Source organism: Rhea pennata, chromosome 5 (assembly GCF_028389875.1).
Source record: "Rhea pennata isolate bPtePen1 chromosome 5, bPtePen1.pri, whole genome shotgun sequence".
NCBI lineage: Eukaryota > Metazoa > Chordata > Aves > Rheiformes > Rheidae > Rhea > Rhea pennata.
In genome coordinates, this window is record NC_084667.1 from 23659908 (window position 1) to 23677556 (window position 17649).

The 17649-nt window shown below is 39.4% G+C and overlaps 1 protein-coding gene across 1 annotated transcript in view; it reads left to right on the plus strand.

Moving 5' to 3' along the window:
* Positions 1 to 10989, plus strand: part of SLC1A2 (solute carrier family 1 member 2) — a 29502-nt gene extending 18513 nt beyond the window's left edge. Inside the window, exons 8-10 of the mRNA XM_062576269.1 lie at positions 1312 to 1446; positions 7140 to 7371; positions 10896 to 10989. Coding sequence (XP_062432253.1) covers positions 1312 to 1446; positions 7140 to 7371; positions 10896 to 10970 — 442 coding nt within the window. The 3' untranslated portion in view covers positions 10971 to 10989. The remainder of the gene's footprint in view (positions 1 to 1311; positions 1447 to 7139; positions 7372 to 10895) is intronic.
* Positions 10990 to 17649: the final 6660 nt, after the last annotated feature.

The following is a 17649-nucleotide window of genomic DNA, read 5'->3' on the forward strand; positions in this document are numbered from 1 at the left end:
AAGAGGATGATCTTGGAAGTGGTGGCCAAGCCAGGCTCTGTTTGGACCTGAACAGCTTCATTCCCCTCCAGCCCTGTAAGCCTTGCAGTGGGAAGGCTGGCGGGAGTGTTTCATCACAGAGCTTGGAAACGCTCCCTCACCAGTTCAGGCTGGAAGTGCCGGAGGTACTGGCACAACACTCGGAGCCTGGCAGCAGAGCCGAGCATCCTGCCTGCATACCTGCTGGACATAGCTGGAGGTTTAGGAGGCCAGGCTGCACTCTAACCCAGACACCTAGCGAACTCGGCAGCATGGATTGTCTGGGTCAAACCTGCCATCTGGCAGGACGAAATCAGGCTAACATCCCCACAGATCAGTTCTGTGGCTAATAACCGAGGATTTCCCCCTTCCCCTACTTTTGTGCTGGAAGCACTTTCATGTTTGTTGGTTACACCCACAGAATTGCAACCACGTTAGTCAACTCTGAGCTCTGCTTCAAAAGGGCAGAGGCTTTTTCTCCCCTCCGTTGCCTCTATCTTCCTCTCCCTTTCTCTTTCCCTTCTTTTTTTTCCCTCCCCTTAGCTTACTATCTGACAGATATATTTTCCGTTCTCCATAGGACTGCCCAGTGAGTAATGTTTGTTGTGGTCTGTGGTGCATTTTTACAAACTTCAACATTTGGAGTACAGGCAATCACTGTAGTGGTCTTAAGCCAAAAAAAAAAAAAAAAAAAAAAAAGAGAAAGAGAGAGAGAGGCAAAACAAAAATAACTTTGAACTTGTGACACAATCAGATGAATTTTGGTTTTGCATCGAGGGTGATTTGTGGATAGGCTTGGTACACCGCTGGCTTGAACAATGAGTTTTGGATACCAAGACTTTTACCCTTCTCTCCTTGATAATAACCAGTTTCTCTAAACCATTAATTCCCAATTCAGTCTTCAGTTCCCATAAATAAACAGAAATGGACTATCCTGGAAATCAAACTTCACCAAACTTCAGCAAGTCTGGATGATGAAAACTCTATATTCAACACCCTGAATGTATTGGTAGAGTTCAGAAAACAATACCAATGCAAAGATTTTAATGTTATAACCAATCATAGTCTTACAGCTCTCAGAACAAATCTTGTAGATCTGTCCACCTTTAAATAAATATCTTTAGGGGAACACAAGCATGAAATTTTTGTCCAGAGCTTGCTATGGTTTATCATACAGTCTGTGGTTTTCTGTGAAGAACTCATTAGAAAGAAAACCTTCCAGATGATCACGTGAGTATGCAGTGAAATCATGTTCCCCTTCCTTCTACTTCCACTTGGTTTTTGTTCTTGCAGTTTGACCGCCACCCTCGCGAGTGTTGGAGCTGCCAGTATACCCAGCGCAGGACTTGTCACTATGCTCCTGATTCTGACTGCAGTGGGTCTGCCCACCCAGGACATCAGTTTGCTTGTTGCTGTTGACTGGCTTTTGTAAGTTGTGCTCCGTTCCAGGATGCCTCCCCATCACAGACATGGCCAAACAGCAGTTTTTCTCATTTCTACTTTCATATTTCTGTTTCTCATTGTTCTGGTCTAAAATTAAGTGCAGATGTTGAGTATGTGGGTCCAAATGCTGTCAGCCAGTTAAAGTGGGGTTTGGGCATTCATAATATAAAATGTTTTACACTCGTAGTGAGGAAAGTCTGTTTCTTTTTGTACATAAGGAAGTAAAATGCTTTTAAGAAACAAACTGTAGGACGATTCTCTCAGAGCAGGATATAAATAAAAGAAAAATGAGAAAACAAACTGCAAGATAAAAGGCCATTCCCTAGCCAGACTTCCATGACAGATGATTGACAAAACCTGAAGGACCTACTTTCATTTTCAAGAGATCAAAGTCCTTCAGTGCCACTGCAGGTGTCTGCAAGTAAGAAACAGCAAACTCACAGGTAGTTTTCCGAGGCCTTCATTCCTCAATACCTGGATGCAGAAGCTGTGAATATAGGCAGAATATATGCCAAGTCAAATCCTTTCTTGTGTTGCCATTTGGCAGTGTTGACATCTTTCTGTCACCTTCACAGGAGCTGATGGGGCCTCCTTACCCCTCTAAATTGCGCAGGCCTCTACAGGCTTTTGTATTGGCCTCTACTTGGCACAGAGTACTCTGGCCAACCACTACCTTTCGCCCTAATGTTCTTCTATGTAGTGTGCTTTTGTTGTGCTGGCTGCAGCACCCAGCAAGGGAGATGGGAGGGCAGCTCAATTCTGGACTATTTGTGAATTTCCTCCTGCTGCTCACAGCCTCAGCTGCCTGCTTGTGGCAGTTTTCAGTCCATACTAAAATAATGCAAGAAGGAATAGCAGTGATAAGAGTGTCAAAATAAAATAGGAAATGATTTTCTGTCGCTTATCTTCTGGCTTACTGAGAAGAATTCAAGATTTTGGTCAATCCTCGGACATATCCTCTGGCCTGCTGCTATACTGTATCTGTTATTACCTGTCATGTCACTAAGAGTCTTGAAGAATAGCTCCCAGCTCTGTTTTCTGCTTCAGGGAAAAATGAAAGAGAAATTTACAGCTTGAGGAAGCAGAGGAAAAGATGACTTACGTATTTTATATGTAACTGAATATCATATTATGACTCAGAATGGTGAAATAAGGCAGAGTTCAGCAGTCAGAGTACAGCATAGGGAAAAATTCGACATTCGCTGGGTTTATTATATTTATGAAATCATGGTTCAAAACAGGAAAGCGGTGTAGGAATCTGCAGCTGGGAGGAGGAGAGCAGAAGGAGGTGCACATTCATTTTGAATATATGTTTTTACAGGCTCTCAAAGTGAAGGCAAATAGGTAGGTTTCTGCAGCTGGTAGGAGGATGTGCAAACGGAGCCTGTGGTTTGTTTGTTTTTATAGGGAAATGTCATTTAAAAATATTCCTGTGGACTAGGAAGCTCTGCCCACACCAGCAAACCTCAGAGCTGTAAATTTACCAGCAGTTCTGATCCATTAGTAGTTGCTGTATTTCAGTCTCAACTTGAGGATTTTTACCTCTGGGTCATCCAACCCTGCTTAGAAAAATACAAATGTCTGTACTGTGGAGTTGTAGCGGCGATGAATGTAAGTACAGAAAGGGTAGATTCAGAGACAGTACATCTGAAAGAAATATTTCAAGGTATCTTTCCCAAATCAATGCCAGGCAAAAGAACCTTTCAGCACACTTGGTTCATTTTGGATCCTTTTGGCTTGCCAATCCACAGTGCAATTCCAGAGAGATCTGAAACTGAAAGAGGAGGGAAGAGACAAAATAAAAAGATAAAAAGGGAGATGACGAGCTCTGTGTCGTGTCAGTAGTGCTGGTAAGCAAGATAAAATTTGTAGATGGAGGTGGCATGCTGATTATCCTATACCAATAACTAATAGCTTTATTTTCTACCTATTTGTGGTTGTCGTGTGGCAGCCGTGATGGTCTAAGGAGATATGCAAAAGGTTGTGGCTGGCATTGCTGACATTAGAAAAGGGCACTCAAACCAACTTTTGAGCAAGCTTTTGGGTTTGAAGCAAAGGTCATAAAAAGATACTTTCTCCAGTTACAAATTTTGGTATTTTTTTCTTTTTTCATTTCTTTAGATCATCAAACAAAATTAGACCAGTATTTCTAATAGAACATAGAAGAGAATGTTAACAAGATATTTAAGGCCAATTCCAGCCACTTTTCTGGAACAAGTGCGTAAGTGCAACAAGCAGTGTAGAATTATTCTGCAATAGCTTTTTTTATAGCATTTCAATCCCAGATAATGAAAGCTTTACAAAAATGACCTACTCTGTGTTTTTTTTTTTCAATATTCGTGTTGAAAGAAAATATCAACTGGTTTTACAATACCACCATCATTTGGTTTTTGTTTTTGCAGTTTGACCGCCAAAACCAGCTTTGCATAGTTCAAACATGATTTGACACAAAGCTGAGTTTTTACTGGCTGTGAGCTTGACACTCTCTCCTTCAAACTTGAGCCAAAAGGTTTCTGTATCAATATCTTAAGCTGCTCCAAAACCTAGAGATTAGGTGGCTAGACCTTTCCCCCACTACCATACACATACACAGACTGAGCTTTCACCAGGCAAATTTCCCAAGCTCTCACAGCTCTCACAGTTTCTCAGTTTAAAATTAAGCACAACACAGCAGTGACATTTAATAGGACAGCAATTATATGCCAACAGCTGGAGTGAATCCAGCTTCTTCTGTGCTAGCCAGGAGCTGGCTGCTTTCCAAATGTGAGGCTGACAAGCTTAGTGAATATCATAGCAAAGCCTCAAGTACGGTGGTGTTTTGCAGCGAGGAAAGGTGAATTAGAGAAAATGGGCTGATCCAATATTTAGAGCACCTAGCTTCATTCAGAAACTCAGTTAAAAAAAGAGTGCTTGATTTCTGGCTCCTTTTCCTTGGCTTAAACTGAAATTCAGAATGTTCAGACCTAGTCAACATCTGAATGTTACATGGAGGGCCACATATAAATTGAATTAAACTGTAGGAAACAAGAGATCTTTCCTGGAATGGCAATGAGGATAAGACAAGTTAAACACATCCCCTGCTTTTTGACTTAGCATAGGGTGTTAAGATTTTAATCTCCTTTCTAGAACTTGAAAGGTTATTTCCCAGGTTTTTATGTTCCCAGGAAAAAAGTATGCCTTTTTTTGTATACTAGCATACTGTAGATACTGTTGTAATAATAATACTGATAGTAAGAAAACTCTAAGGTCCTGATTCAGTTCCTCTCTTTTCCTCTGCTCAATACTGTTAAGCTTCCAGGTCTAATAATTTGTGTCAGTTTGAGGAAATAATGCATTAATCCTTATCAGGATTTAAAGGATTACCTCCCAGTGATTCCAAAGCACATTCTCACCAAATATTGAATTGACTTTTGAGATAGAACTTTGACTTTCCATCTCATTATTCCTCTCAGCCAAGATTTTGTCCTTTTCGTTAAGGAAATTCTTGTTCACCTCAGTTTGCCCAGTATAGTGTGCTCTGCACCACTATGCAGTTTGTATCACTGAATCTCTTGGCTGCTAGTACAGGAATATGGTCTGAAGCATCTCCTCAAATGATCCTTTCAAAATATGAAGTATGCCTAAATTATATTTATCTATTCTTCTCTCCAGCTCCTTTTTTTGCATAATATGCTGCCCCTCCCTAGTCTGACATTAATGAATCCATTCAAAATTTAATTCTACTTATGCAAATAAAAATTAAGCAGGTGTTCTTTAATGTTCTTATGGGACTACAGTGTAGATCCAGTGTATTTGATAGTCTTCATTAAGAATTAACCTCATCGAGATGTATTTTCCTATTGTGTCACTCTAGCCATATTTAAAACGATCTTCGTAGGCATAGGGCAATAACTATGCAAAACATTTCATTCAAGTGAAGCAAAACTGGAAGAACCTTTTTTTGCCTATGGGTTGTTGGTTTGTTTGGGTTTTGGTGAGATTACTGGAGGCTTTTTTCCTTCTGAGTATTCTTTTGATGGTAGAAATGGGCTGATTCAGGTAAGAAATTGCACTACAAACTCCAAAAATGTAGGCAAGATAATGAAGAGAGGAAAAGGGGAAACTTGAAAAGGAATACAGTTCCACAGCTGGGAAAGTCAAATTTACAGATGTTTAGAGCAAAGATGTTAAAAAGGAGCTCAAAAGTTTGTGTGGCTATAAATAGATATGAATAATCAACGTCTGTCATTTGAGGGTTTGTTTTGTGTTGTTTTTTGTTCAGTGTTGTACAGGAAACAGAAATGTTGCATAAATCTAATATTTAGCAATACTAGAAAGAGTGTTTTCAAATTAATCACCATTCTGGGAAAGAGAGGTCCGTTTTTCTGTCACTCAGCAAAATTCCACATTTTTTGACCTGTCTGTTAGGTGTTAATGAGTCCCCGTGGCTGTTCCTCAGATGTACTTCAGAGAGTTAAGGTGAGGTAGATTTACCCCAGAGAGTTAATTACTGTAATCACTTCTCTGATGTCTTTAACAAAGCTGAACTCAATCTTGCTGCAGTAGCTTTAAATTGCAACTAGCCATCAGAAGTTTTTCAGGAGTCTAATGTTCAGCTCATATATGTAGACGTAAATCAGATCGCTAGCTCCTCATACCTATTTGGCAGGTGCAAATGGTTACATAGAGTGTAATACAGCTTCTCTGCCATAGGAAAGAATGCAAACTCACAGTCCTGCAGTTGTCTCTACGACCATCACTCCTTTTATGAGGCTTTGGTGCAGGATGAGGGAAAATCCACAGCTATGAGTTGAGTGCTGACAGATTGAGTCACACTGTAAAAGCAAGGCAGGAGAAAGGCAGCGTGTCTGTCCAATGCCATCGTGTCCAGAAGTGCCAACAAGCGTGTTTCTTGATAGGGAAGCATGTGGGCCTCAGCTGGCACCTCCTTGCAAGTAGGGACACTTGTTATTGAACTGTTGTCATGTGCTCATCGTTTTGTAGGCCATGACCTATATTTGGCTGGCTCATACGCTGAGTTCTGGCGTACAGTAAGTGAGCGGGCATGCTGCCATGCTAACAGATGACCATCTGTAAAGATAGTGCCAACAGAGGGGAATCTAGTAGGAACCTTGAAGACCTGAGCCTTATGGAGTCACTTTATTTTTTAAAAAAATAAAAAAGTCACTGTCACATTTTTTCTCGTAGTTTTCTCACTTAGACTAATGGGGGAGGCCCTTCGCTAGTCCATCCCAGGAATGAGACCTCAACAGATCCAAAACCATTTTTGCTGGCTGCATTAAGTAAGTTCAGTGCCTCCATGTACTCAAATTAACCCGAGAGAGATGAGGGGGGGGGCAGGTACCTTGGGATGAAACCTCCAGCTCTAGCAGCACGCACCAGGGAGGTCTTGGAGAAGCACAGCTCTGCAGTTTGGCCGTTTCTAGGGCAAATTCTTTGCAAGACCAATGAGTATGGGCAGCTGTGACATGCGAGTTTGCACATCCGTTCTGTCTGGGCAAATCCCCTGGGAGACCAAGCTGTTTCAACTTCACTTGAAAGCTATGATCTTTTCTATTATAAAGATGCCTTAACCTTTCTGAAATAAATGCAGTAGCTGTAAAACTAAATCATCCTTTCAGGCGCTACTTTTTCTTCCTCTCACGGCATTCAACCTCTGCCTTTTACTTCTTTTGCAGGGACCGGATGAGAACTTCAGTCAATGTAGTGGGAGATTCTTTTGGTGCTGGTATTGTCTACCACCTTTCCAAGGCCGAACTTGACAGCATCGACTCTTATCATAAAGGGCACGAAGACATTGAAATGACCAAGACTCAGTCAATCTATGATGACATGAAAAATCATAGGGAAAACAACTCAAACCAGTGCGTTTATGCAGCTCACAATTCAGTCATGGTAGATGAGTGCAAGGTACCTTTCACATTTATGGATATTGAGACATGTATATAGCACTGTATGTTTTGTTTTATTTTCTGTTTTTTAACGCGTGTGTGTTTTTCAAATTGTTCCACAAATAGCAATGTGAGAACAAGCTCCATGAACCGCAGACATTTGGAATGAGTTTGAGCAGTTCAAAAGATATTTCTTTGCACTCTTCTTAAAAGTTGTCATTTGACATGAAAAATCATGTACATTGTTTACATATCAAAAGGCAAGATGCAGTGTGTTATGGAATATGCCAAGACACAGAGAGTATGGCATCACTTTCTAAGGACATTTACCTAACTTTCTTTGGCAACAGAGAACTTAATTGCCAACTCAGATGAAGGATAGCTGCAAACTGCATACTGGTGTTGTCATTTGCTGACTGCCTTCCATGATATGCTGTTCAGAGATGCACATGCTGAATGCACTTTACCATCTGAAAGCTCCTGCGCTCACACAGCATGCTTTTGTTTTGCTTCCATCGTCACTCCTGCGTCGTTAAGACACAAACTTCATCTTTTCTCTCTAATCTTTGCTGTAACTAACGAGTTATTAATAGTATTAATAATGTCTTTATTAGAGCAAAGTGAGCTTGTGAAACCCCACCAGCTGAATGAGAAAACGGTTGGGGTGGTTGGTGGTTAAAAGTTTGCTAAGCACCCACAGTTAGGACAGGGCTGTCTAAAATCAGGAGAGAAGTTTTAACTGAAAAGGAGGAGAGAGAGATACTGAAACAACCAGCTGGAAATTTTCATTTCAGAGTCGTATTTTTAAATAATTCTCTGATCTGCTCCTGTACACGTTACCTTTGACAGAGTGGATTTGCCAGTGAGCCGACCTGAGCCATTTATCCAAGCAGAGCGTAGCTTCTCTTGCCCCTTTCAATTGCTGCATCTGAGGTAGCAGCTGACCGAATGCCTACTTTCCTTCCATTAGCAAATCAACACATATACTGGAAATATGGGTTATATATTATTGCTTTCACATATTCACATATTCCAGTCTGGCTGAAACTGTTCTTTAGAATATCTTTTTTTCTAATGCTTGGTTCGAGCTAATGTCAGGCCAGACCTGAATTTTCCAGGGGGGAAAAAGTGCTGAATTTGAGAAAGAAAAGCTTTCATCTTATTAATTTTTCACTGACTCTTTCAAGTTTTTGATAAAATGACTCTCTTTTTTAATAAAAACGGGCATTTTGTTCTGATATGCCCCCCCCTTCTGACTCACTCTTTTTCAATGATAAAAATGAAAGAAACAAACATTTGGAAATTGAAAAAAATAATTTTTACACATTTTTTTTAAATCCATTTGTTTATAGTTCTTTAAAAGAAAGAAAAGTAAATAGAAGAGATGGAAATCGTAAGGAATAAAGAAATTTCCAGCAAATTTATTTTCAGGATATCTTATTTGATAGAAGATTTTTTTTTTTCACTAAAAATGAGCCTGCTATGCCCCCCCCACCATCTGCTTTTTGATTAACTTTATACTTCTTTTGGATACCTATTTTTTGTTGAAATGGAATTTCCATATGAGACCGAGTCAGGTTCAGGGAAATGATGCTCAAAATTTTCCCTCTTTCCAGGCTCTCAGATTTGCCCGGGGAGCCAAGCCAACCTAGAAGGCAGCCCTTTGATACTATACTTACTGTACTTTCTTTTCTTCAGCTTCTCAAGTCACTCCTATCAGCTAAGTCATTAATTTACCTCAGGAACATGGAATAATGATGTACTGTGTCAGAGTAAGCGCATTCTTTAGTTAAATTTTAGGACCAAAAATGTATGAGCTAGCAGTGTTTGACTTTTTTCATTGGTTTAGGTTTGCTCTGCTTTGGATCCCACTTTGTACATTTAGTACAGAAGGAGCCAGGGTTTACTTGGATGGAATACAAGCCTGATTTTGAGCAGGTCACTTGTCTGTCTGCAAGCTGCCAAAAGGATGTAATATTATTATCTATCTTATAAGCCATGAGTATATGGTGATATTTGCAAAGCACTTGGATCATGTCAAAGTGGTTGTCATCTCCTAAGTGTTAGAGTAGCAACAGAGTGTAGGATTTTGGCATTTAAGGTAGCCAGATATTAAATCTGAAGGGATGTCTCTTCATCCTGTTGAGTGCACTGGTGGGGTGAAAAGCTCACTGCAGCTCTCGTCAAATTTTGAAAAGCTAATCTACTAGCATGTCCTTTCTATTACGTTGTGTAATATATTCCATGTATAGTGCTAGTTGTTTATAATTTTGCATGGTCAATGTATATTTTTAATAGATACTCTCAATTTATATTGGGATAGATTGGTTGTTATTGCATGATATTTTTGTATTTTTTTATTATCAAATTTCACATGACTCTGTGATTTTCATTTCTAAATAAGCCATTCATTCCTGTAATTGCATGTTTTCCCATCTCAATTCTCCGAGAAAAAGCTTAACTTTGTTTCAAAAATCAGTGCATTTTGTCGTGTTTCCATGTCCCAATGCTTCCATGCATCCAGTTTATCCAGCATGGGGAATTTCAGCTCTGTCTTTAAGTTTTCATTTGAAGCTAAGGATGTTAACTTATAAGGTAAGTTAGGAAAGAGTGAGCCCTTCTTTTAGAATTAAATGAAAGATGCCCTTGTTATTATAAAATTCTAGATAATTTTTGTAAAAGTAAATCAACATTTTATATTTAAAAAAAATTAACTAATTTGACTAGAAATATTTCCTTTGAAGTGTGGCTTTATTTATATTGACTTTTTGGATGCAATATGCTGGCCAGTATTTACCATAGGTTGGTAGATCACTAGAGGTCTTCTACCATACTCCTAAACTAAGAATTGTAGCACAATTTTGTATGTGGAACAGTGACATTTTGTTGTTGTACCCTCTGTGAGACAAACAGAGCATTACTATGAATTTTGGCCTGACAAGGGCCAAAATCTTTCACTACATGATAAGGACTAGTGATACAATGAAGAGTGTTTTCCCAACATATCTTTGCCTCCATTTCTTTAAAGCTGTTGTAATTGCAGGTAAGTTTGTGTGTGTTTGTGTATATATATATATATGTGTGTGTATATATATATATGTATGTATAATTTTATTCTGGCCTTGTACATTTTTCATGTCCTGGCATCAGCTATCTTGCTTTGCCATGGAGTTCTACTGATAAAATATGATTTTCTATATTTAAAAAAATATATGGTTTTGAAATAATCCAGAGAAATCTGTAGCAGATGATAGGACAGAAATAGAATTCTGAAATACTTATTAAAAACAAAACTACAGAAAAAGCTAATAAAATGAATATGGATTTTTTTCTACTGTTAATGTTTTCTAGTTAATACTAAAAACGAACAGAATTTCACTATTTGGGAGTGAGGTGAATTCTGAATAAATACCTTTTACGTATATATTGACACATGGTGTATGTAATTCCTGTAAATGACATGATCTTCCATATAAAACTCATGACTTTGCTTATCAAAGTGCCTTGGCCTTTAAGTCAGTTGTTGATAATAATTACTTGCAGGTTACACTGGCAACCAATGGCAAATCCGCAGACTTCAGTGTTGTTGAAGAAGAGCCTTGGAAACGTGAGAACTAAGGGAAGAGATTCCCAGCTCCATCTTTAATAAGCCCCGAAGCTCTCTTCTGGTAAAAGTTATCACAATTAAAGAATATTTGTCTTTTTTTTTTATTTAACATCTACAGTACGTGCTTACTTAATTTGTGAACTGAAACTTAGCAAAGAGCTCGTAAAGTCATTGTAGTGTCTTCGCCAAATCGTGGTCCCTCTCGCCATCTGGCTCCCTTCTGTTGCTGCCTGAGTGGATGCCGCTGGAGACTCCTCCACGCGCCGCGATGTGCTCTCACCCGCCTCCCCTCTCCTTCAAGACACAGCGAATGTAGGTGCTGCGAAACGGAAAGATCCAAGTGCCGGCATGGCTCTCTGCAGGGACTCAGGGTCACAAAGGCACAGTGCCAGATAAACCTAACGTCCTGTCAGCCTTCAAGGGTTTCGGTGACTCTTGTGGCATACCTGTGAATCATTTCCATGGTGTACATTTGATCTACTTAGCACTGGGTGGCTGAGATATCTTTTGAAAATCCCTATAAAGATTTCTGTTTGTTTTAATAATAATAAGCACTTGGCATAGGAAGCACAGAAATGTTGTGCCTAGTTGCACTTCAAACTGAACTTAGAGCCAGGGGCGAGATTAATGTGAGGGTATCAGCTGTCACAGGGCAGATGCATCTTGTTACGGGGCCGTGCTGCTCTGTGACCATGATGCACTGTACAAATGCACTGCACAATACTAGGCAGTATTAATGCAGGGGTGGGCTGCTAATTCCCTTACTAAATCTATGCCTGATTTAGAAACTACAGGATACCATGGCCTCAGCTATGCCATCCTTACTCAAAGTAGGTACCTCCTTACTAGTCAGTCTGCTGCATTGATTTCAGTGGGATTGCTCATGTGGAAGGGACTATGCAAGTAAGGTACTCCTAGACGTGAGCAAGGATGTTGTGGCTGGGTGCATGATAATTGTTTGTAAACAAATCCTGAACCCATTACACTAAATAACTGAGAGTTTCCGAATGTAATCATTAGTAACATTTAATTTGAAGTGAAAGCCTCTTTCAAGTATGTGTTGTATTTCAAACAATAGCTAAAACCTGAACTCATTACCAAGCTAAATTCCACACTGAAGTTAATAGAATTGGGACAGAATTAGGACTGAATGAAGAATAAAACAGAATTTCAGGATTTAGACCAATACATTGAATATACATCTCTCTTTCTGTCTCTTGCAAAATAACAATTCATATAAATCTCTAATGTCAGAGAAATGATTCCTAGAGCTCATGGCATCTGAGTTAACGAGTTGGTGTTTTGTCAGCCCGGTATAGCTGACTCATCCTGTCAAAAGAGATTAGAGTTACAATAATCATCCTGTTAAATTTATTTAAAGGTGCTTGTTAAAACTCAGCAATTCCAAGACACTGGTGAACGGTGTTATATTAGCAATGTTCTGTAGCAAAGCTGAGCCGAGTGGCCTTGGGCAGCTCTACCCAGAGAATCAGGCCTGGACAGCATTTGGGGAGCTTTCAGAGGTTCCCGGAATGAACTAGAATAGGAGCATATGATGAACTTTAAAAGGGCAGAAAACAGAGTTGAGTTATTTATGGATATAGGCTAGCCAGTGTCTGTGCTCAGAGCTGTCGTGGGTGTAAACAGGAATAATGTGTTTAACTGTAGGGTGGTATTTGGCTCTGTAGAAGCTAGTAAAATATAAATATAACTTGCTCTTGCTCATCTGCATTCATACAAAGATCTCCAGCAATGAACACAGACTTGAGCTAGTGAAGGTTACTTGCACGAGTTAATGATGTGCAATATTGAGTCCATTGTCAGAGTATTCCTCATTCAAGAATTTGTTGGCATGGAATATTTTTCTTGTCTTCGTATTTTTTTTTTTCACGTGCCATTGCTACCATCCTAAGCAAAATGGCCTACATGATTTAATAAATATTGAACGACTGTGAATTCTGTAGGTCTCTGACATGCATTAGAGGTGGGGACCTTTTCCAAAGGTGAAGGCCTCACCTTAAAGAATTTTTTATGAAAGCTGGAACTATAGGATATTCAGAGAAGTGAGAGAGAGGTGGTCTTCTCTTCAATCATTGGTAGTAAAATATCCAGAATTAACCTATTCCAGCCTTCTTCTCCCAAAACACAGGGGAACAAACCTACCTATTTTCTTTCAAAAGTACATTTGTGATAGGAAAAGAAAGGAAACAAAATGTCACTGATTTTTGCACTTCAGATATTGAATTGAAAGCATAGGTGACCTAGTCTGCATTGAAGAACTTCTTTCTTTTGGGTTGTGTGCCAGCAATGTGCCTGTGAGGGCGCATGGGTACTCCACAACATTCTCTCTTCTGAGGATGCTGGCTCACAGCAGGTGAACTTTACTGCCACTTGGGTAGCAGCTGTACCCAGGAGCAACACGCAGAGTTTACTGCAGCGTAGAGCCTGGCTTCTCAAACCACGTTGTAGCACAGCCTGTCAATTAATACATGACCGTCTAGCCTGTTCGTCCTAGCACTTTCTTAGGAGCAGCTGCATCAATTCCTTGTCTTGAAACTAGCTTTAGAAAACTGGTCCGTATAAGCCTAGCAGCCTTTTGAAGCTGTTTTGTAGCTGGAAGCAAATAGGACGGCCAGCAACACGCGACTAGGCAGCCACAAAATTACATATTGAGAAACGCTCGGAATATGCTTACACTTATCCACTTGGGACATACTGTCCTTCTAAGAGTGAGTCTTGACACTAGTGGAGGAAGGAATGAGATGCTACAGAAACTCCACCCACGTGAGAGAGAATAAATTTGGGTCTTTCGATAGGATGAGAATAGCAGACTGTGATTTAAAATAGCAATTCTGTAGATACAGTAACTCAGGGAAGTTTCAAAAGATAATTATGATGGTATTTCTCTACTTAAATGTGGATGTGGGTGAAGGAGAAATGTTTTTGGTAAACTCTGCTTTTACCCTGCCTGAATTCTTAATATAGTGTTACTCCAACACAGCACTGTATTTAACCATCAAAAAGCTTTCCGTTTCTCTGGGAAAATATAACTCATTCTTGGCTTGCATTTCTTGATTTGCTCATTCCACATGAGACTGGGTTGCTACTTAACTAAATAAACACACAATAACCCAGGAGCTGGCCACTCAAGCTAATGCACAGTTCACATTTGAGTAGATGATGCTGGTTACTGAGCACTCTCTTTTTAGTTTCACCAGGAGTGTTAATTAATGTATTAATTTGCTCCTGGCAAAGATTTTATATTTGTTTCTAGTACTTGGATGGCAAAGTTAAAGCACAGTAGAAAGTGATTTGCTTTCTGTGTAGTTCTGGAAGGAATTAATATTTCTTTCTACTTTCATCTTGTTTGTTGTTCTATCTGTTCTTCCCGTTGTCTTTGCAATTGTGATGCCCTTTGGATTGCTGCATCACTGGCACATGGAAAAGTCTAACCTAGGCAAAGACTCAACTAATGCTTATTTAAGTATGCTTAATGAAGTACATATTTACACATTTACTTTATGCTTTTACTGCTGAAGCTGGATCAGCATTCTCTTACTATCTATTAATTAAAACTAAGGAGCACTGTATGTTAAAAGTAAAGAAGAGAAGGAGCGCTTTACTACTGAATTTTCTTCATTACTTCCTTTAGAAAGCAAAGGCTGCACCAGTACTCTAGGAGACAAGCGTGGAATTTGCAGAGGGAAATGCTTCAAACAGCTGGGGCTAAGCCATTTGAATCGTCTTATGGTAGGTGCTCCTTCCATTTGAACCAGTGAGAAACTCTTTACTTCTTCAAAAAACTACTTTTTGCTATAGTAGAAATGGTGCCTGCAATGTTCTGACCACCTGAAGTCCCACTGAAACCCTCAGGACTCATGGGCTTCCCAGAAAGGCCGAGTGTCTTCCTGTCTCCATTAAGTAAGAAGACGTTTCACAATCCAGTCCTAGGGAAAAGGCAATGCCTAGTATTTAAGATGAAAATGATTCTCACACTCAAAATGTTTTTGCCAAGATGCTGTAAAAGCGAATCACTTCTATGCCACAAGTCCAGCAAGGAGTTTAGAAGTCTGCATAGAAATTAGGATCGCTGTCATTACAGTTTTGAACTGTTTCTTCCCTGAGATCCAGCTAATCTCCATTTCTTTCTCAAAGCACAGGGAATTCAGAGCTTTATGTCACTTTAAAGCGCATGAGTAATACAGATTTTGGATTTGTTTTCCATCACTCTCAGGGTCATTACTTTTCTGGTAGTAGATGTTCAGAAGAGCAGACTGTTCATCTAAGAAGCTGCTGCAACAGGATTTGAACAAATTTGTTCTGGCAACTGCCTGGATTTTCTTTACTCTCTCCACTTCACTTCTGTTGTTGTGGTCTTGTTGTAGCAACACAGCAGCAATCACATAATTCCCTGATAACATAACCAGTATTAAACCTCACCTCTGACCTTCACTTCTGTAAATGCCTTTAGAAAGGCTCTGAGCTTTAGTACCAGGCTCAGAAAACCCTTCAGCAGACACTTAAAGGTGTTACTGTTTCTCATATCATTAAGTTCCACTTTCCTATTTTGATTACCACATTTGAATGAAATTACAGAAGAGCAAATAAGGGCACTTTATAAAATGTACTGTAATTTTATTCTGTTATGAGCCAGAAGATTATCCTTGATTTTATTACTGTGACTTCTAAGGCCATGATTAGGATATCTTTCTTCTTAGCTATTATAATAGGCGTGTAGTCCCAGGGGCCATTTGCCTCTGGTAAAACTCTGTTTGCTGCAACACATGAGGTTGTGTGGAAACTGCTGTTCCTAGCAGAAAGCACCCTCTGGAAGAAGAGTGATTTTCTTTTCTCCAATCACATTGATGACTTCAAGGGAAAAATATTTACCAATTTCTATTGTCTGAATAACTAAGTAATATTAAATATTGGGAGGAAAAAAGGCTCAATTACAATACTGAAGTGTCAGAGAAGACAATATAGCTGTAAACAAATTGTTCACCTATGCTATGTTATCTTTGAAGCATTGTATGTCCTTGCTCACAATTTACCTGAAACAATGTATTAAATACATATTCCTTCCAAATTCATGGATCTTTCCCTGCAGACACTAGTCTGTGTCTACCCATAATCCTCAAAGCACAAGGAGATGCTGTGGTTCTGCCCACCTAAGGCAGGACTTCACGAACGTCCCTAACAAGTGTGCCTGGGTAGGACTGTGCAATGATCCCTCCCTCATTTTTTCTTCCTGATCGTGTTGGATATTAAATTCAAATCTGCTGCTATGAATGAGCCAAATTGCTGCTAAAGGCCAGATGCTGTGAATTCCTTTACTTCTTGTTCGAATGGGTTCACTGGCAAAAGGTGCTGGAGACCCATCCCTCAGGTTTTCCCACTGTCCTGGAGACACTTTCCCCCTCAGTGGAAACCTGATGACTTCCTGCTACCAAGTCTTACAAATCTGAGGAGATATGGTGGTTGCGCATTTGAATCTCTGAGCTTTATGGAAAACCCAGGCTCCGAACATTATAAAGCATAGAGCATTTTAATGAGCCACCGAGTAGGTGTTTATAGTCTGAGCAAGAACTAACCCACAAGCTAAGGAATGACTTGGGGAGGCAGGAAGACTTGTGAAATTCCTCACATCACCCAGCTTTTTGATATACTTCCCCTTTCATTTCTACCTACATTCTGCTGCAGACCTATTGCTGATCGATGCTGGAATAGCCAGTCCTTCTTGTCTGAGTCCCAAAATTCAAGAATTTTGCAAGTCTTTTTTGATGATGCTCTGTGGCAAGGGCCATGGCTTAAAGGGAGACTGTCGTAGGCAGCATCACACAACCTGGTTTGTCTGGTGTCTGTATATTGCTTTGTACATAAATAGAATAGTTTGCAGGGATTTTTGTATCATTCTTTTCTATTTTTTTCTACAGTTTTTCAAAGACTGTATGCAAACTGTGTTTACAAATTGATTTTGCAGTCAAAATTGTAGATTGTAGCATTTCTGTTTTGCTATTTTGTACATGCTTGTGAGTTCTGGTGTAGTACAGGTTGTCCTGCATTCTTAAAGATGATTGCACACACTTCCATCCAACATATCCTGCTCCTTTTCTAAATAGATCCCATTTCTCATGATCTCGTGTGAACTATAGTTTATAGAATGCATGAGAAAAAGTTGCATATGCATTTATATTGTTAAATATGATATACTCAATACCAGTTTAGTTATTAATACAGGTTTTATGGGTTTTTACTTATTCTCTGGAAACTACAGTGTAGACTGCACTAAATTACCTAGTATCTGTAATTTACAGACACACAAATATTTTCTTATAGTATTTTCTATATGACCGTACAAGATAGGGAAATAATCCTTTACAGATGATCTATACCTTAGCCACAAGCAGTTTTCTTATAATATTTAGAATCAATTAAATGTTTCTGTGTTATGTTTAATGAACTAAGAACATACATTTAGGGATGAATTATAAACAAAGCACAAAATGCAGGAAGCAAATAGGAATTTCAAGATGTCCTTAAATGCTGCAGTTCATTATGGAACAATGTTGTTATAACCTGAACAATCTTCTAGATTGACCATCTTGGGCAGATGTCCCTCATTCTTGTCATTTTTCCTGGTGTTGCCTGTGCTTTGGCAACTCTGAGTGCTCCTGCAGCTCTTTCTTCTGA